Source organism: Balaenoptera acutorostrata, chromosome 17 (genome assembly GCF_949987535.1).
Source record: "Balaenoptera acutorostrata chromosome 17, mBalAcu1.1, whole genome shotgun sequence".
Lineage (NCBI taxonomy): Eukaryota > Metazoa > Chordata > Mammalia > Artiodactyla > Balaenopteridae > Balaenoptera > Balaenoptera acutorostrata.
In genome coordinates this window covers 39,814,282-39,836,097 of record NC_080080.1, presented here as the reverse complement: position 1 = coordinate 39,836,097, position 21,816 = coordinate 39,814,282, and the positions used below count along the sequence as shown (strand labels likewise).

The 21,816-nt window shown below is 37.5% G+C and overlaps 1 protein-coding gene across 6 annotated transcripts in view; it reads left to right on the top strand.

Annotated features, from left to right (window-relative positions):
* The window catches only part of CPQ (carboxypeptidase Q), a 505,229-nt gene that overhangs the window by 106,338 nt on the left and 377,075 nt on the right, over positions 1 to 21,816 (top strand). For all 6 annotated transcript variants that reach the window (XM_057532254.1, XM_057532249.1, XM_057532253.1 and 3 more), the window contains exon 2: positions 4,319 to 4,785. In XM_057532254.1, coding sequence (XP_057388237.1) covers positions 4,353 to 4,785 — 433 coding nt within the window. In that variant the 5' untranslated portion in view covers positions 4,319 to 4,352. The remainder of the gene's footprint in view (positions 1 to 4,318; positions 4,786 to 21,816) is intronic.

Here is a 21,816-nt window from a genome sequence, read left to right as displayed (position 1 = left end):
GCAGCGCTCTGAATCCCCTCTCCTTGCGCACCGCGAAACAGAGGCAAGAAAAAGTCTCTTGCCTCTTCGGCCGCTGCAGACTTTTTCACGGACTCCCTCCCGGTTAGCTGTGGTGTGCTAATCCCTTCAGGCTGTGTTCACGCCACCAACCCTAGTCCTCTCCCTGTGATCCGACCGAAGCCCAAGCCTCAGCTCCCCGCCCCCGCCCGCCCTGGTGGGTGAGCATACAAGCCTCTTGGGCTGGTGAGTGCTGCTTGGCGCCAATCCTCTGTGCGGGAATCTCTCCGCTTTGCCCTCCGCACCCCTGTGGCTGCGCTCTCCTCCGTGGCTCCGAAGCTTCCCCCCTCCGCCACCCGCAGTCTCCGCCGGCGAAGGGGCTTCCTAGTGTGTGGAAACTTTTCCTCCTTCACAGCTCCCTCCCACTGGTGCGGGTCCCATCCCTATTCTTTTGTCTCTGTTATTTCTTTTTTCTTTTGCCCTACCCAAGTACGTGGGGAGTTTCTTGCCTTTTGGGAGGTCTGACGTCTTCTGCCAGCGTTCAGTGGGTGTTCTGTAGGAGCAGTTCCACGTGTAGATATATTTCTAATGTATCTGTGGGGAAGGAAGGTGATCTCTGCATCTTACTCTTCCGCCATCTTGCCCAGACCCCCCTGTGTTTTTAAATTACAAATTATGTTTTGTTTTTTTTCTTGAGTGGAATTTGATATAGCAATATCTTGTTCCATTTTTATTACCTCCTCAAATATAGACTGTTAGTTATAATTATTATTTTCTACTATTTATTACTGAAAACACATCTTAGTTGGACTAATATACCTTTTTAAAAATAATAATAATAAAAAAAGGTTCTTGTAGTGCTCCATTGGAGAGATATATAATTATGCATTCTAGCCAAGAATTACATAGGTAATTTTGAGATTATATTCCAGAGAAAACTAGGTTTAGAGTCAACTAACATGTATTTAGTGTTTACTTGTGTCATGTGTTCTAGGTGATTTCTCATGTAATGCATTGTTTTGTGCCTTTGATCTTAGTAAACTTTATGCTCAGGGAAAAACTGATCCATTGAAAGGTAACAAACCATCACCTTTTAAATTAACCTACTTTAAAAAATAAGCACTTATTGCATTTGTGGGATTTGAAGAAACAGTGTAGTTAAGATACTCAGAACAACACTCGCAGATACCGAATTCTGTTTTAAAGTAATTATATCATTTTTTAGTGTCAAAATTAATTTAACTGATCATGTTAAGAAGCATTAAATATTATTATCAAAATGATGTGTTATCTGTTAATTCAATTGACATATATGCAAAAAGATGTAAAAGTGATAGACTCAGGCACTGTTATTTTCTGGACATATCTTTTAACCAGGATGTGACGTACAGATGATGTTCTAGTGGTGCTCTGAGGGATACCATTCACTCTTTTCTGCCTGCAGAGCCATTTCTTGAGCCTGTCCTGAGATGTTATGTCTTCTCTATAGCTTTTCATGATCCCCTTTGTTCTTCTCTTTGTTCCGATGCTACTCTGTATACATATATTTTATTCTAGGTATTCGCTTCTCAGACTGTATTTGGGTATCCTTCATTGAATTTCTATTATATGTAAATGCATATAGTTTCCTAGAAGAAAACTATTCTTAATCCTTTAGAAAGTATGTGCTAGCTGGTCCACTTACCTGGTTAATTGTAGTTGCTGGTTTGTCTGCTGCCTGGGAATCACAACACAGGCCTTGATTAACTTTCTACAAAACAAGGGTATGGACTAGGGATCCCTAAGCTCTCCTGTATCTCTACAATATTGTCATAATATGATTCTAATCCATCACTAGAAATGTATTATGAAATCGTTGATTAATGTTTGCAGAAGACTTAGAGAACTTTTAATGAGAAGTAGATACTTGTGTTTAGTGTCAATTAATAGATGGCTTTTCTTTTTTTGCCCCAAGAACATTTTCGCAAATATATTTGAAAAATGTACTTTCAAGAATAAATTGCAATCTGGTGAAATATTTTGATTGCTTAATAAAATTTAGCTTTTAAAACAAGCATCAGTATAGTGACTGTAGAAACGAAAAATCTATGCATTGACCCTTGAACAAGGAGGGGTGTTGGTTCCAGGATCCTCTGTGGATGCTGAAGTCCCATAGTCAGCGCTCCATATCCGGTTCTGCATCCACGGATTCAGCCAACCTCGGATCTTGTAGTACTGTAGTATTTATGGGAAAAAAACCTGTGTAGAAGTGGACCTGGGAAGTTCAGACCTGTGTCACTCAAGGGTCAACTGTAGTTATAATAAAAAAGAAAGCAGCAGCAATGTATAGTTTTTATAGTTTTTCAAAATACTTTAAATATGATCGCAAGTTTTAAATTCCTACAGCTTCTTTGTGAAAGAGGCAAGATAAGTACTCTTATACTCTACGGAGGTGAGACCTAGAGAGATTAAATGCTTATTCATTCCTTCTTAAAAAGGTATAGAGTGCCTATATATGGGTACAATGATGAATAATTTACCCTATTTGACTTTGAGAGCAGGAGAGACAGATTTATAAACAAGTATATTTGTTGATAATATAGTTAATTATGGTAGAAACACAGAAAATGGTGCACGTACCTCTGGGGTATTGTTTGGTGAGGCTTCACAGAAGAGGTGATTTTTAATGCATTCTCATTATAGACGTTTGCCAGGGTGAAGAGAAGGGCCTTGCAATAAAAGGGAATGAACATATGTAGAGACCCAGAGTTATAAAAGGGCCTGGGTATTTGAAGAACAGGGTCCAGTTCAGTGCAGCTAGAACATTACTGTCCAATATAAATATAAATATTATGTAAGTTAAAAATTTCTAATAGCTATATTAAAAAGTAAAAAGAAATAGGTGAGATTAATAATAATGTATTTTATTTAATCCAATATATCTGAAATATTTGTGTTTTTTTATACTTAAGTATGAAGTAGTTGATTTTAAAGATCAAATCAAGTGTATATTTTACATGTACAAAACATCTCAATTTAGACTAGCCACATTTCAAGTGCTATGTGTGTGTGCCTGTGAGAGAGAGAGAAAGGGAGAGAGGGAGAGAGAGAAGAAATGAGAATGAGAATGAAAATGTGTTCACTCTAGACGGGCAGGTGGAGAGATGAGGTTGAAGTGGCTGTTGGAACCACATTTTGAAAGGCCTTGTATGCTGCCTGAATTTGGAGTTTATACTTATAATATAGTAGTTTATGACCGTGCTTCTCAAATTATCTGTGGTGAAGGACCAGATTTTTAAACTTAGAATTTGTTGCAGACTGATACTTTTGAAAAATATAATAGTGAAGTAGAAAAGTAAAATGAAGCATCAGTTTTTAGTCATTAGATTTGACAAATGTATAGTTGTTCTATCAGTTATCTATAAAGGTGTCTAAGCCAGTGCTATTCAACAGAACTTTCTATATGATAGAAATGTTCTTTCTGTGCTGCCCAATACAACAGCCACTAGCTCATGTGGCTATTGAGCATTTGAAATGCAGCTAGTATGGCTGAGAAGCTGATTATTTAATTTAAATTGTAATAACCACATTGGACTGTTGGCTACTGTGTTGCACATTACTGAATATGTTTGCTCTTAATCTTTGTGTTTGTCTTTCGTAGACTAGTGAAAAACAATCGTGGACTGGCATGGGTCCACAAACATACTTTTAGCACTGTTTACAACATGGTCTCTAGAGCTGGAAAGCCTTTGTGTGTCTTTGGCAAGTTACTTAATCTCTTGCTACCCCAGGATCCTCAGTTCTAAAATGAAGGCAATAATAAGAAACTGGTGCATAGAACTGTTGTGAGGATTAAATGTGGAAGGGGTGGGGTTAGGGAGAGCATCAAGAAGAGATGACGTCTCTGAAAGGGCCTCGAAGGATAAGTTCAATAGGCAAACAGGAGAGAGCATATCAGATAGAGGGAACTCTGAAACACATTTGGATCATACTGTGTTTACAAGAAGGGGTAGCAGATAGCACTGCCCTAGCCCTATCACTGCTACCTCTATTTCTTCCTCTCTTTCGTAGTTATCTTCTTATTTTAATCTTTTATCATATTTTAAACTGATTGCTAGGTAACATGTGATTTTGTGGTTTTAATACATGCTACCTTGTCAATAATGCCAATCATTGCCTCTTTTTTTCTTCATTCCTGGGAGTTATGGTGCCTGAATTTGATGGTAGAAATTGGGCAACAGTTGAGAAGGGAAGGGGAATCCTGTTTGAAAAGCAGTCCCTGGGTTACGGGCAGATGGCTGTGAGATTCTTTTCCCTTAACACATATTTCTTACTTACCTAGATTATTTTAGGAAGAAAACAGACTGGGAAAAAAAATGAAGTTCCATGTCTTCGTATTTGTTGGTGTTGTTCACCTTTTATCCCTGAACTCTGGGAAAGCTGTATATGGGAATGGCATCTCTCAGAGGACTTTTCAAGAAATAAAAGAAGAAATAGCCTGCTATGGAGATGTTGCTAAAGCAATCATCAACCTTGCTGTTTACGGTAAAGCCCAGAACAGATCCTATGAGCGACTGGCACTTCTGGTTGATACTGTTGGACCCAGACTCAGTGGTTCCAAGAGCCTAGAAAAAGCCATACAAATCATGCACCAAAACCTGCAGGAAGATGGGCTGGAGAATGTCCACCTGGAGCCTGTCAAAATACCCCACTGGGAAAGGGGAGAAGAATCTGCTGTGATGCTGGAGCCGAGAATTCACAAGATGGCAGTTTTGGGTCTTGGCGGCAGCATTGGGACACCCCCAGAAGGTATTATTTGCCTTTTCAAGTCAATTTGCTGTGTTCTTTATTAAAACTAATGCCATGTGACATAACTGATTATAGTGTGCATGATTCATATTATAATTGGGTGATAAAAAGGAAGATATAATCATTTTGCATTCCATTGGCTTGAGTTCTTTACTCTTATACTCCTTTTTTCTTCCTTTTTTTCCTCTCTTTCTTTTCTGAAAGTGTCACTTTTTAAAATGAAGCATCTACAGCTATTGGTCCATGATACTTATGAACTGTATCACTTAATAATTTCTATCTAGTATAACATTAGTATCATTCTGTAGAGAATTGAGATAACCTGAGGTCTCTAATGCAAGGGGTTGTCTAGGGTGGAGTTCTATCTTTACTTATCAGCACTCTGGCTCAGCCTCATCAGACAATATAAATGCTTAGATCAGGGATATAAAACCAGTCAGCAGTGAGCTATCAGTTGGTGTTGGACTATTCATGGACTATGCATGTATTCACGGACTATATTCCTATGGCAAAGGAACTACAGTTGGTCCTTGAACAACCTGAGAGTTGGGGCACCAACCCTCCATGCAGTTGAAAATCTGTGTATAACTTACAGTCAGCCCTCCATATATACTGTTTGCTTCTTCTGTATCCGTGAGTTTCTGCATCTGCGTATTCACTAGCTGTAGATCATGTAGTACTGTTGTATTTACTGTTGAAAAAAAATCCATGTGTAAGTGGACCTGTGCAGTTAAAACCTGCATTGTTCAAGGGTCAACTTTAGTCTATAAAAAAAAAAGCTAGTTGAGCTTCTCTAAAAAGTTTATAGAAACTTTTGGCCTTCTCTAATGCCAAGAGACACACCCAGTAGAGAAGCAGATGGTCAGCTTTTTAAAAACATCTTTATTGAGATATCGGGACTTCTCTAGGGGTCCAGTGGTTAAGACTCTGCCCTTCCACTGCAGGGGGTACGGAAGAGTTCCATGCCTGGTCAGGGAACTAAGATCCCACATGCCTCGTGGCCCAGCCAAAAAACCCCAAAAAACAAAGAGCAAACCACTTTATTGAGATATAATTCACATACCATAATATTCACCCATTTGAAACGTGCATGTCAGTGGTTTTTAATATATTCACAGAATTGTGCAACCACCACCACTATCTAATCAGAGAACATTTCATCACCCCCAAAAGAAACTTTATATTCATTAGCAGTCATGCTCCATCCCTTTCCTACCACCCTCCTAAGCCCTAGGTAGCCACTAATTTGCTTTCTGTCTTTATGGATTTGCCTATTCTGGATATTTCACATGAATGAAATAATACACTATACTTTCTTTTGTGACTGGCTTTCATGTAGCAGGTATTCCAGGTTCATCCATGTTGTAGCATGTATCAGTGCTTAATTCATTTTTATTGTTGAATAATTTCCCATTTTACAGATATACCGTATTTTATTTATTCATTGATCAGTTGATGAACATTTGGTTTTTTTTCCCACCTTTTGGCTATTATGAATAATGCTGCTATAAACATTCATGCATAAGTCTTTGTATGTACATGTATTTTCATTTCTCTTGGGTATATACCAAGGAGTGGAATTGCTTGGTTATATAATAACTCCATGTTTAACTTTCAGAGGAACTGCCAAACTGTTTTCCAAAGTGACTGCACCATTATACATTTTCACTGATGTTTTCTAATTTTTACACATACTTGTCAACACTTGTTATCTGTCTTTTTGGTTACAGCTGCCTTAGTGGGTACGATGTGATATTCATTGTGGTTTTTATTTGCACTTCTCTAATGACTAATGATGTTGAGCATCCTTCCATGTTCTTATTTGTCATTTGTGTATCTTTTTCAGAGAAATGTATACTCAAATCCTTTGGCCAGTTTTTAATTGTGCTATTTGAATTTTTATTATTGAATTGTAAAAGCTCTTCATTATTCTGGTTGCAAGTCTCTTATCAGTGTGATTTACTAAGGTTCTTTCCCATTCTATGGATTTTTTTTTTAAAACTTTCTCGATGGTAGTATTTGCTGCAGAAATGTCTTTAATTTTGAATTAGCACAATTTATCTAATTTTTTTTTCTGTTGCTTGTGCTTTTGGTGTTATATCTAAGAAACCATTGCCTAAACCAAGGTCACAAAGATTTATTCCTAAGAGTTTTATTTATTCTTCTAAGAGTTTTATAATTTTAGCTCTTACATTTAGGTCTGTGAGTTAATTTTAGGTGTGAGGTAGGAATCCAACTTTTTTCTTTTGCTGTGGTCATTCAGTTGTCTCAGCATCATTTGTTGAAAACACTATTCTTTCCCCATTGAACTGGATGTATTTCATTAATTGATTTTCAGATGTTAAACCAACCTTGCATTCCTGGGATAAATCCCATTTGGTTATGGTGTATAATCTTTTTTTATATGTTACTGAATTCAGTTTACTAGTATTTTGTTGAGCAGTTTTACATGTATATTCATAAGGGATGTTGGCCTGTAGTTTTATTTTCTTTGTGTGATGTCTTTGTCTGGTTTGGTGTCAGGGTAATTCTGGCCTCAAAGAATAAGTTAAAAAGTATTATGTTGTCTTCTGTTTTTCAGAAGAGTTTGTGAAAGATTGGTATTAATTCTTTAAGTTTTTGGTAGCATTCACTAGTGAAGCCATCTGATTCTGGGATTTTCTTTGTGGGAAGATTGTTAATTATTACTTCAATATTTTTCCTTGGTATAGGTCTATTCAGATTTTCTATTTCTTTTTGAGTCAGTTTTAGTAGTTTGTGTCTTTCTAGGAATTTATTAATTTTATATAAATTATGTAATTTTTTTGGCATACTGTTATTTATAGTATTCACTTACAATTATTTTTTTTTTTTTGAGGGTAAGGATTCAAATTATTGTTTGGTGTCATTTGCTTTCTGCCTGAAGAACTCTGTTTAGTTTCTTTGTTTGTTTTTCAAAGCCTGTCTGCTAGCAGAGAATTCTCTAAGCTTTCATCCATATTTAGTTCTTTATTTAATCTTCATTTTTGGAACACAGTTTTACTGGATATAAGATTCTTGATTCACAGCTTTTTACTTCCAACACATTGAATTTGTCATTCCATTGTCCTCTGGCTTCCATTGTTTCTGATGAGAAGTTAGCTGTTAATATTATTGGAATTCCCCTGTACAGGCATACATTGGAGATATTTTGTTTGGTTCCAGACCACTGTAATACAGTGAATATTGCAGTAAAGCGAGTCACATGAATTTTTGGTTTCCTAGTGCTTATAGAAGTTATGTTTTCACTATACCGTAGTCTATTAAGTGTGTAATAGCAGTATGTCTAAAACAATGTACATACCTTAATTAAAAAATAATGCTGTTGGGAAAATGGCATCAATAGACTTTCTCAACACAGGGTTGCCACAACCTTCAATTTGTAAAAAACACAATATCTGCAAAGCACAATAAAATGAGGTATGCTCCTTGTGACAAGTCATTTTGCTCTTACTGATTTCAAGATTTTTATCTTTATTTTTCGTTTTCAACATTTTAATTTTGACATATGTAGGTGGGAATTTCTTTGCTTTTATCTTGCTTAGAGGTTGTTGAGCTTCATGTATAGATTAATGTTTTTCATCAATTCGGGAGGCTTTCAGCTTTTTTTTAACTATGAATATATTTTCTATCCCTTTTTTGTTCTCTTTTCCTTCTGGTACTTCCATTATGAGTATGTTGGTGCACTTAAAGGTGTCCCACGTTTCTCTGAGGCTCTGCTCATTTTTCTCCTCTTTTTTTCTCTCTGTTCTTCAGATTGCATAATCTGTATCAATCTATCTATTAAGCCTAGCTTAATAATATTTTCCCCTGTGTCAGAATAGCTTTTTTTTCAGCCAGTATTTGGTTAGAGGTTGTGCTTAAGCCTCTTGTGCCAGTGAGGCTTCTGCCCTTTGTTGATGGATCTGTGTGCAGCTTGGAAAATGTTTTCAATCTGACCCATGTCCGGTTTTTGATTGTTCCTATGTAGGACCATGTGGATAGCTTTCCCAACCCCCAGGGTTTATTGTGATCCAGGGAGGGTTTTTCTTTGTTGCTTTTTCCTCCCTGGTTCTTTTTGTTAAACTTCTGATTGTTCTGCCATTTTGCTTGTTGTTAGCAGTATCATGAAGCTACCAGTACCCCCTAACTTGTTCTCTACCAAGCTCTCCATCGTTTCCAACAACACCCTTAGGCATGGAATTCTCTATGTTCTGTTCCAAATAAAGTCACTACCCTGGTTAAGAATTGCAAAGCTCTTCATCCTCCTGGGTTGCCTCTTCCCTGGGAGTTCCCAGGAGCTAGGCATAGTGATAGTGGCCTGCTTCCCCAGAGTGATATCCCTGGCAGGTGCTAGAAGGGGATGGTGGTAGCTACTGGTCTTTTCAGCTTGCCTCTCCCAGCATGGGACCTCTGCCTATGAATGAGCTAAGATAGCAGTGATCAGGGTCCCAGTTTTCTCATGGCTATACTTGGGGTAGGGCTTCTACCATACAAGTAGGGGCTGGGTAGAGGAATGGGGACCTAGTCCTCTCGGAGTGGAGTGGCCATAATAGAGTTTCTATAACATGCAGTTGGGGATGGGAGAAGGAAGCAGGTTATGGCCAAATGCTACAGACTCTCATTATTCTAACTTAGATTTAGTATATTTTCTTGAATGAATGTTTCTCCACTTGCTGTATGCCCTTAGGACAATTTTGAGAGACTGTAAGTGATTTTTTAAAAATATTTTTTCCCAGTTAAATGTTTTGTAGGGAGGAAGATCTGACAAGTTTCTCACTGTACCATTATGGAAGTACCACTGGGATGGCTAGTTTTGGTCTCTCTGAGGCTGTGTGAATAGGTGGTAGAGTCCTCTAAGGTGTTAGGGACCCCTCAGCTTGGGTTCTATATTGTCAACCAGGAGTTTGTTTAATTGCCTTCTGTTGTCACTAATCTGTGTTAGACACCAGCATATATACATATTTATTTCCTTTTTAGCCCTCCTAACTATCAATATCTTTAAAGGTCTAGGGGTTTTTGTTTGTTTGTTTTGTTTTGTTTTGATTTTAACAAATGAGAAAACCAGACTACAAGAGATTAGGTAATTTGCCCAGGGTTACACAACTAGTGAGAGACCAAGTTCAGGTATGAACAACTGTCAAACTCCAGACTTTGTGCTTTTAGTCATTAGACTATATTGCCTCACATACAGATATTTTAATGTTATTTTCATTTATAAGATTTCCCTTTTTATTCATTTGACTGAAGCAGATCTGTCTCAAAAATTGCTGGCACTTATACTGCAGATTATACTGGTATCTGTACCTTTGGACATTTTTTCTCATTTTCCTTTCTTTCGTATCCTCATTTCTTGTTTCTGTAACTGGGCCTGCTCTTCCCTGGCTATCTGCCTGGGAAAGCTGAGCCAAGTTACTGATTGCTCCTGGGCCCTTCAAAACCCAGGGGAAGTGAATTTTACTCACTGGAATCTATTGTGGTGTCCCAAAACTCACTTTCACCCCATTCTTCATTCCATGGAGCTCAAGGTAGATAAACAATTGTCTGGCAACTGGGCTATTTTAAGCTCTAAGGAGACTGGAGAGTTAGGCTGGACCAGGTGTGGAAAAATTCCCAGAGGAGATAGGGTAAAGTCTGCATAAAGGGACCTCTAGGTACAGGTGCAGATCTCATCTCCCAGGAAACCCATGTCATATCCTTGGTTTAGCCACCTACTAGTTGTGTGACTCTGGCCCAGTTATTTAATCTCTATGGGCCTTAATTTTGTCACCTATAAAATGAGAAATGGCTGACATATGAATCCGTAACATCTTTCTAGATTAGAAAGGCTGTGGTTTTTCTGAGAATCCACAAGGGATCAGTGAAGATGATCACAAGATCACAAGAGCAGTATTCTCCTAGGCATGTGCTATGGAGCAGATTCCTTTTGTAACCAGAGCGAATTTTTTTAAACTTTCCAATTCTACACTTGAGTATTACAGTGTGTATTAGTTTATTTGTGTGCCCGGGTTATGGCTCTGTGAGCTCTCTGTGGAGAGCTGGAAGAAGACTTCCTACTTACATTTCCAAGAACTACTGGATGTCCTGCAAGCCCCACAAATTCAGCATCTTGTCTGTGTTTCTCATCTTCATTAATGACATTGCCAACCGCCCAGGTGCTCAGGCTCAGAGCCTCAAAATTCTGCTAGTATCTGATATGGTATCTTGCTTTCATGTTTTTGTCCCCTGTCAGGAATGCCCTTATTTAAGGATTCAGCTTGAATGTCTCCTCTTCTATGGAGACTTTTCCTATGCTTGCTCATCCCCAAGGAAGTATTGACAACTTCCTCCTTTCTGCTTTTCTTGTACCCTATACTTGCTTATGTCATAAGCATTTCTCTACAGATAATAAGCCTCTTAGAATCAGAGATCCCAGTTTCAGTGGTTCTCAACTGGGGATAATTTTGCTCCCTAGAGGAAATTTGGCAATGTCTGGACACATTTCTGATGGTCATGACTGAGAGGGGGTGCTACTTGCCTTTAGTGGGTGGAGGTCAGGAATATTGCTAAACATCCCACAGTGTACAGAACAGCCCTCCCCTTCCCCCACCTCAAATAATTATCCATTCTAAAATGTCAGTAGTGCTGAAGTTGAGAAACTCTGCCCTAGCTCTTAACATAATATTTAATACACAGAAAAGTGTTGAGAAATATTCGTTGAATGATTGAGTCTTTCCATTTATCTCACTCCAACATTCAGTTGGTCACCAAGACTTAAATGTCAAATGACTCCATTTTTCTATTCTCACTCTCACATCAGAGTTCAGGACCTAACATCTCCTGCCTACAGTGTTAGAGTCGCTTCTTAACTGATCTTCCTGACTCCAGTCTCATTTTAATCAATTTCCATACTGCTGCTTCAGTTGTCTTTGTAAAATATAGATCTCATTATGTCACTCCCTTACTTAAAATCTTTTCACTGTTTAGGGTATAGTTCAAATTCTTACGACCTTTAAAAAAGTGACCCCAGGCTCTGCTTCTAGGCTTATGTCTAGTTCCTCCCTAGCCACGCACCTTGGTCCTAGCTGCTCTTGCCTGGACATGTTCATACTTCCTTGACTTAAAAACTGCTTCCTGGAGCTCTGCTAACCCAATCCTAATCCCAACCCAACCTAACCCTTCTCTGCTTGGAAAATCCCTGCTCATTTTTAAAGACTCATTTAAAGTGGATCTTTTCTCTAAAGTCTTTCTTGAACCTAAACCTAAATAAATGTAATTGTTCTTTCATCTCCATTCTCATAGCACTTTGTTTGCCTATATTATACAATGATCACAATTTACTGTAGTTGATTGTTCACATGGTTATCTCTTCTGAGAAACTGTGACCTCCTCCGGGGTAAAAGCCACACCTTATTTATCTTTGTATCTCATTTAGTGCTATACCTAGTAATGTAATACAAATGCATATTAAATAGCTATTGACCTGACGGGTAGATTTGTGATAAATATCACACATTTGAAAAGGATATTTAAAAACTTAATTAAAAAACCCACAAGACTTATTCATACTCAAGCTTCCTTTAGCCCTATGTGATTTCTATAGGTCCTTATGTCCCTGTCATATCCAAATAACAATAAGTTTTGGTTTGCATCTGAAGTGAAGGCACATAGGAAAGAGGAGGATAAATGAACATCAGTCAGATCACAGTGAGGTTGTTTACCAGTCAATTCTTTCTGAAAGCTTCAGCAACATGGATCAGAAAGCTACAGCTTAAACTTATTCCAAAATCTTACTGTATTAATCGTATGGAAACCTAAGATAGCCTTCCTGCATACTCCCAGCACATCCACCAAACGAAGACATTCTACAGCCAATACTTTGATCCATTTCTTAGTGAGATGCTAACTAATTTACACCCAAGGTCCCATCATCAGATAGTTAGTTATTTGTACCTGTCCTCTTTTCCTCCTTTGGTCTCATCAGGAAAACAGCATTTTCACTGGTTTTTTTTTTTTTTTTTTTTTCAGGGCTTAATCTTTGTCTGATATCTAATTGCAGTATGAGCAGAAGTGCTCTTAGGAGCCTATATCCACAGATGATACTTAGAATTTGGAGGTGTGGGATCAGCTGAAGGATCTGATTCCAAAGTGTCACAGGTTGCAAATTCCCTCTCTCAGCATCAAATCAGGATTGGAAATGAGGAGGAAGGGGGCGAAGGAACTCATTTATCGAGAGCCTGTCTATTGTACGCTAGTGATTGTGCAGATTCTTTTACTTACATTGTCTTTTGGGATAGGTGTTGTTCACACTTGACAGATGGCAGGCTCTGGGAGGTTTAGCACTTTGTCCAAGGTAACACAGCATATAATATGTGGCAGAGTCACGTCCTAAGTCATACCTTCCCAATGGCCTTCTTTTTCACCCAGCCTCATGGTGGATCTTTCTGCCCACATCTTGCAGGTATATCTATTTTCCTCTTGGCTGTTTCCTCAAGAATAGGGCCACCACATCTGTCTCCTGTGTGCCTTTACACTCTCACACAAACACAACTTAAAAAGCACAAACCACAAGACGAAAACATTACCAAATTTGATTGCACCAGAATTAAGAATTTCTGTTCAATGACGGATACCGTGCACAAAGCTGTTAGGCAGATGGAAAAATGGGAGAAGATACTAACACTGTCTAAAATCATTATGAGATTAATATGTAGGCTATGAATTAGTGGAAATCAAAAGAAAAAGGCAGTAACCCTAATAGAAAAATGGACAAAGGCTCTGAATAAGCAGTTTAAAGAAGAGGAAGCCTGAATGCTAACAAGTGTATAAAGAGATCTTAACTCATTAGAAATCAGAACAATGCAAGTTTTAAAAATGAGATCATTTTACAGCAGAGATATAAAATGCATTGGTAGTGCTGTGGTGATATGGGAACCCTTCCTTATACATTTCTTGGTGGGCGTGAAGCATAGTGCCACAATTCTGGACAGCAAACTGGTAATATTTAGCCCACTTAAATATATTTTCATACCCAATGAACAAATAATTCACTTCCTTAGTATATTTCCCAAAGAAATTGTCGCAGAGGTCCCTAAGGGTGCATAACAAGGATGATTATTATGGCCTAATTTTTTGGGGTAGTATCCATCTGGAGGTCCATCACTGGGAGAGTAGACATGTAAAATGTGGTAGATGCTCCTCAGGGTATGTTATACAGAAGTTGGAAGCAGCAAACTAATATATATAGCAAATGAATATATATATATATATATATACACATATATATATGTATATATATGTATATATCTCAACGTGGATGTATCTTACATGTATAAAGCTGGGTAATAAAAGTAAAAAATAGAGTGACATACATAATACAGTTGCATACATATACATACAATTTTTGCATGCACTCAGAATTATAGTTCACATTTTACAGGAAGACATATAAGCAAAAAATATCTTAGAATGGTTGCCTACCCAGGACATGGGTTGGAGGTAGGAATGAAGATGGGGATAAAAGAGAATAAATAAATTAAAAACAAGAAAATAAAACAAGATACTTGCCTTGAATAGGCCAATGAAGACGGTATGCTATGAACTAAGGAGTATAATTAGCCCAGCGCTTTGTATCTGATATTAAAAACAGAAATCCACTTGTCAGTCCATGAGTCGTGAGGTTAAGGTAGGTATTTGGGTAATTTGTCATATTCTCCAAGAGGAAAGGAAACCACTTCTCTTTTACTTTTTAAACATTATCCAGTTACCTCTTCGTCCGTAATCTTATGATAATCACTTCGATTTATGCTTATGCAATGTAAAATCTTTACTTTTTACTTATATGTTCTTAGTTTTCATGTAATATATATCTTTGTCATTTTTATCCTCTAACTTTCAAAGCTCTGGAAGCAAGGATGATGTCTCTTTTCACTTGCTTTGTGTAGACTTCAGTATAGTAAGACCTTTAGATCACATTAGTTTAATTTTTTGGAAAATCTTCTAGGAAGAGGTTTTCTTTTTAAATCTAAAAGTATGGATAATGTTCCCTGGAGACTTGATGATGAAATAATGTAGGTTGATAGTACCCAGGTATCCTTTCTAAAAAACACCTTTCTCCACCTCACATTTCATCCCTTCCTTTCCTTTAGCAAATCTCTGACTCCTTTTTACTAATGGAAAATATCATGGTTTAATAACTGTAGGTTTTTGATAACTGATGTTGTGGGTGAATCTAAGAAATGTGTTCAATAATCAAAAGACTACAATTAGTATTGAACTTCATCATGTAGAACTAGGAAATTTAGATATTTCTTCTCAATAGTCGTGAATCTGTGTCTCTTTATTTCTCTTTCTCTTTGTATCTCTGTTATTTGCTCTGTCTCTCTGTGTGTTTCTTTCTCTGTACCTCTCTGTACTAACCATCTCTGCCCTTCTCTGTTACTCTCTTTATTTCTCTCTTATTCTTTTTTTGTTTTGGACTCTGTCTTTTCATTTTGTCTTTTCGTTTCCTACTTCCTAGTTTCTGGTTCATTGCCTCACCAACAGTCCAAGGCTGATGTCTCTGCAGCTATGTCAGGTTATTGCTCTAGATTTAACTGGAACTTCTATCTTTTTCTTAGTCTGTAAAAGTCCTCTTTGACAGCCTCATTGTATTCTTAGAATTACAGTCACTTGAAGCAAGTTGGTGAGCACATATTTTGTACTCTTATAACAGTAAAGAAAAAATTTGTGATGCATTTCACATTGAAAGTGATTTCCTAACAATCAGTGCCATTTTCATGGTTGTTGGAAAAATGCATCAATAATATCAATTAGCTGAAGGCACTTTGATTTCTCCAGGAGCAGTCAATAGACCAAGGCTTGTAGGACTCCTTACATTCTTGATTTTCTTTGTCTGAAAACATTGCATGTAAATTTTCCAGGAAGTTTCAGAACTTTATATCATCAAATTGAAACATTTTCCTGAAGAAATATTAAGACTTGTCCTCTTTAGAAGTAGATGGCTTAAAGGTTTTAGATCAACTACTGGTAAATCATTGGGTCCTCAAGGCCTGATTGACAAAGTGGCTGATAAATAAACCCCTGGGACCAGATGACATCCACCTAGTATTTTTGAAGCAAGTTGAGGATGACACTGTCAAAACTTGATTAAATTGCAGTTAATCCCTGTTAGTTGCCACTGAGCCCAAGAATTATCAGCTTTGTGACCACCTTGCTTAGGAATTCTTCCAAGAAGACCTTGAGAAGTACATTTTGTTGGTGATCATAACTTCTTTATTTCATCCTTGTATATGACAAGGTAATGTGTAGGGCAGTTATGAAAGGTGCATATAGATGACAGAAGGTGATGTCTGAATAATGGTGGAAACCTAAGATAGGACCAGATCAGATTTATAACCAGTGGGAACTGGTATACACTTATAAATAGGGGAATTTTTGGATAAACATTTTTCAGAAGACATTCTCTTGGCTCTGTGACAAATAGATGGAAAGGAGAAAGATCACAGGGACTTCAGACTTGGACTAATAGTTTGGACTAATGGCCTCAGAAATGGGGACAAGAATTTTTTTTTTTTTTTTTTTTTTTTGCCACGCCGTGTGTCTTGTAGGATCTTAGTTTCCTGACCAGGGATTGAACCCAGGCCCCCACAGTGAAAGTGCTGAGTCCTAACAACTGGACTGCCAGAAAATTCCCCCATGAATATTAGTAAATAAAGATCAATGAATGCCTTTTAGATATGAGAGATCAGGAGTGGGAGGAATCAAAGATTACAGAGCTTTCAAGTCTGAGTTAGTAGAAAAACCATAGTGATATCATAGAGAGAAAGAGGAGGGCTGGGGAAGGAAGTTGGCTGAAGACAGTGGATAATAGGGTTACTTTTTAATACACTGACCTTTTGAGGCTGATTCCATAGAAAGCATTCATGTCCTCTTATAGAACGTCCCCAGATGCCACAAAATGTTAACAATGGACCAGGGTGGTCACTAATTCCACCCTTGTGACATTTCTTATTTTCTTTTGTTAAATTCTATATACAAACGATTGAATTCTCCGTTGATACTGCCATAACAGTGATTCATGTTTACTTATCTGTCAAATCAATGTATTGTGAGCTTGATTCAGAAAAGAGCTGCCTATAATCTCTGTCTCTCTAGCCCCTAAGGTAGCACTTCTCACATGGCAGGTACTCAGTAATTGGTTATTGCATTGGCACCCACTGTATGCCCAGCCCAGGGTTAGGTGGCGATGATACCCAGATGAGTCAAACAAGGAGAAAAGCACTGGTGTAAATAAGATGGGAACATAGAGAAGATGGAGATTAGTTGCATGTGTGGGTTGAACAAGCCTTCAGAGGGACATGACATTGAAGGATGAAGGATTCATTTGGGCTAAGAAGCAAGAAAACATATTCTTAGGACGGGAAAGAAGAGCAGAGGCATGAGGGTGTAAAAGTGTCCAATGAATTTACTGTATGACCGGAGGGGTATGTTTACAGAGAGAAGAAATAAGTGGGTGGTGATAGGACTGGAAAGCTACAAAGGTAGACTGAAGAAAACCTTGCTAAGGTCATCTTATGTATTCTTACCGTTCTTAGGACAGAAATGATTTCTAGGGTGAGGAAAGAAGGAAAGGGAGATTAGATGGTAGCCTAAATTGGTTATCTCTTAGTCAAACATAAAGAACTAGCTGTAAAGAGTTTTGAGTTTTAATCTTTGCTACTATATCATGTGACCGGGACAAAGTTAAAAAAATTCTCTGAACGATTTGGGGTGAGTTTCTTTGGTTATAAATATTACTAGTAGTCGCATAATTTGTATTTGATATGAGAATTCCTGAGTTTTTTAGTAGGATATCTAGTTTTTTTGGTTTTCAAAAATCTGCTGAACCAAACAATAGCTTATACTCTCTTGATCATACAGGATCAATGAAATAATTTCCAGTCTCACCTTCACAGGCAACTGTTAATCTCATTGTTTACTAAATAAAGTTCGCTTCCTCCTTTACGTTGCCATTTTGTCATATATCTCTGTCAGTCTTACTATGATCCAAATGACTTTAAAGCTAATATGGCTTTTAGTAAAAGAATGCTTTGCAAAGTGTGTGTTTTTATTCAGACTGCCATATTGTGCTGCCTTACCTTTCAAGCGGATTTTCTCTACTTAATTTGGGGGAAATTACCACAAAACATTCAGGGCCTTGTTTTCTGAGAAGGCTGCTGGCTGTCTCTCTCAGTTCATGGAACAGGACATTTGCCGTCAGACTGCATTTATGCATTATTTTCATCCTGAAGAGCATTTACTAAGCACTCATTTGTGGGTACCACGGGTGATACACTGGTCTGAACAAAAACTAAATAGCTAATGATGTGCAATCAGGAAGTGTAAGTTCCATATGGTCTTTTAAAACAGTATTTTCCTGATTTTAAAAGTAATGCATTTCTTTTCAAATGTAGAAATTTGAAAAATAAAGAAAAGCACAAGTAGGAATAGAAAATAACATGAAATCCTATTGCCCAAAAGTAAGAGCTAAGAACATTTTGGTCTGTATACATACTCTATTTTTTTTTTCATTTGAATGTTTATATGTGTTTACAGTACATTGTGAACATTTCTCCTCGTTTTAATGTCTGTATAGTATAATTGTTCAGAACCTGGCTTTGAGGTTGTCTCGTGATTCGATTGCTAATTGGCAACATGACCTTTATCAAATTATTTAACCTTCCAAAGGCTCTGTTGTGTTTTCTGCAAAATAGTGTTCACCTCATAGGGTTAGAGTGAGGGTAAAATGAGACAATGCATTTAGAGCATTCAGTGCCTGGCACATAGCATTTTATTATCTGAGTCCTTCATTATTGGATATTTCAGTTGTTTGTAATGTTTATTTCTGTATGTAGTATTTGCTAAGCTACATGACACAATTGGTGTTAGCAGATTCCTTCTGTGCAGTTATTGATTTGTGTGTCTAGTTCAATTACAAAAAAGAACTGCTGAGCCAGACTCAAACCCCATTGTAGGTTGTCCCTTGTGGGAGTTTTTCCATGGATTTCTGACACTTGGGACTTCTCTTAGGTGTCCCCCTCATAAGGCTTTGGTCACATCACATGACCTCACTTGGTTGGCATGGGGTTTATTTCTGTAGCGATGTTACTCTCTCGCATGCCCTCCACAATAGGACTTGGTAGGAATGAAACCTGGCTGGATGGGGCTGGTAGCAGAGATGCACTCGGCCTTCCGCATGGGTCTAGAGGCTGGATCTGAGTCACGGCTGGCAATGGGGCCAGTCATAGGATTTTGAGTGGCCACCAAAGCCCTTGTAAACAGGGTACTGAAGTCTGGGGATGGAACAAAGTTGGGATTTAGGGAGTGGAGTCAGATGTTACCAGCATGAGGTAGGATGGACAAGGGGATGAAGCTAGCATAGCTTTAATGAATTTTGCTTCTATTTTAGCTGGAGATATTGGCTCAGCAGTGTGTTTGTCTTCTTGTATCTTGGTGGTGTCTTAGAGCCTCACACTATTCCTCCCCCATTTCCAACTTATATACTTATTGAACGTATAATAAAAATGAGATAATATTTAAGTTTAACAAAATTTTAAAAGTTTGACTCTAGCAAAATGCTCTGGGGCAGCGGAAACTCCAAGTGCTACCAGAGTATGAGTTGCTACTTGAGAACTGCTATGCAAATGAGCAAATCCTGATTCTAGACACACACCCTAAAGAAACTCTCGCACAGTACTTAAGGAGACCTGTACAAGAATGTTTATTGCATTGCTGCTTGTAATAATAAGGAATTATTATTACAGGGGAGTGGGTAAATAAATTGGAGTAGATTTAGACAGTGGAGTACTAGAAAGCAGTTCAAACGGATGAACTAGAGTTAAATGTATCAGCCTGAATCAACACTGAATGTTAAAAAGTGAGTTGATGAATTATAGGTATGTATCATACAATTTATAGGAAGGTAGTTAAACACACAAATAATTCTATATTTAAACGTTTATATATAGTGAAGGTTTAAACAAATGTATAGTTTGAACACCACATTTAGATAATAAGCGTTATCTCTGGAGAAAAGTGAATGAGATGGGGGAGATAAAACATTGCAGATTTGTATTCTATGGATATTTATTTAAGGAGAAAAAAGAACTGAAATAAAGATCACAAAATATTAAGATGCAAATATTTTTTGTATGATTAACATATTTCATGATTTACTAAAACGGGGAAGAGGGGGCAGAGGAAATTAATATATGACCACAATAAAGAGAAATTCCAGCAACACAAGGGAAAGTCTTTATTGAACCCCTGATCTCTGGTTTCTGTTCCCTTTACTAGAGAAAACCACTTAGCTGTTGCCCATGAATCCTTCTTATGACAATCTGTGATATAGAAGCATATTGTGTATTCATTCCCTTTCTACCTGCACAGTTAATGATCTTCGCTCTTTTCACTGAACTGTATATATCTTGGAGATCATTCATCCTATACTTTCTGACAATTTCTTCTCAAGAAACTTGTGCTTCATGAAGGTAGGTACAACCATAGTTTCTTTTTTTTAATTGAAGTATAGTTGATGTATAATATTATATGTTACAGGTGTACAATACAGTGAATCACAAATTTTAAAGTTTACACTCCATTTATAGTTATTATAAAATATTGGCTATATTCCTCGTGTTGTACAATATATCCTTGTAGCTTATTTTATACATGGTAGTTTGTATCTCTTAATCCCCTCCCCCTATATTGCCCCTCCTCCCTTCCCTCTCCCCACCGGTAACCACTAGTTTGTTCTCTATATCTGTGAGTCTGCTTCTTTCTCTTTATATTCACTAGTTTGTTGTATTTTTTAGATTCCACATATAAGTGATACCATAAAGTATTTGTCTTTCTCTGTCTGACTTATTTCATTTATAGCATAATGCCCTCCAAGTCCACCCATGTTGCCGTAAATGGCAAAATTTCATTCTTTTTTATGGTTAAGTAGTATCCCATTGTATGTGTATACCGCAACCATAGTTTCTTTAAAGTTCAAGTTTGGAATCATTGATCTAGAATACACAGGATCAGTTTTAGATACTAAATTGTAAAGACAGTTTGTGCTCAGACCCAGACCAACCGTGAAAACAAAGTATATTTATATTCACATTTGAAAGTTTCTTTTCCCAGTTTAGTTTGTCAAACAGTTGAATGTATTAAGCTTGGGACCACAGACAATGGCAGGGTGAACATATGTGAGGGATTCACATCCCTCAAGGAAAAGTGCACTTTTTATGGCCTTTGACAAAGTTGGGGTTTGGTACTGTTGTTAATTTTTCAAGTCACTCTACCGAGACCATGACTGCATCTTGGCGTTGCTGTTGAATCCAGATAATGTTAATTTTGCCCTCATTTGTATTCTGTTCAGTTTTACCAAACTGTTTATTAGTTAGTGATTTTTAGGAAGATTGGTAAGATTGTAACAATATAGTTCTATTTTAAGAAAATGGGGGAAAATGCCTTTTAAATTACCTATGTCTGTTTTTGAGCTAAAGAAAGAAAAATAAAATTATGAACAGTGAAGTGGGTCTTGGTAGCTGAGCTGTAGCTGCCAGGTGTCTGGCCTGGCTTTGGGAGAGTTTGTTGTGGGATCGCCATGAGCTTGGACACACACAGCATGGAAAGTCCCTGATCCTTGTCATCACACAGCTTGGCTTACAGCCCTCTCCTCTCAAACTTGGAGGCTTCTAGCATTTCTGATATTGTTTTCTATTCCTGTCCCCCATTAGAGAGAGAAATCCAGTGTAGAGTTGAATTTGGGAACTTCAAAAGACAAACTTCTCATGCAAAGCCTGTGGGAGGAAAGGCACCCTCTTTATTTAATTATAGTTCAAATATCCCCTAAACCCACCTGTTTACTCCTTTGAGTGCCTATAAGATGTGGAAAGGACAGGAGCTTAGATGATCTAGGTGGGAGCTTGTTGTCCTTATGCTTTTCCAGGGTCTCATGATGGTCAAGATTCTTAACTTCTTTTTTTTAAATTAATTAATTAATTAATTTATTTTGGTTGCGTT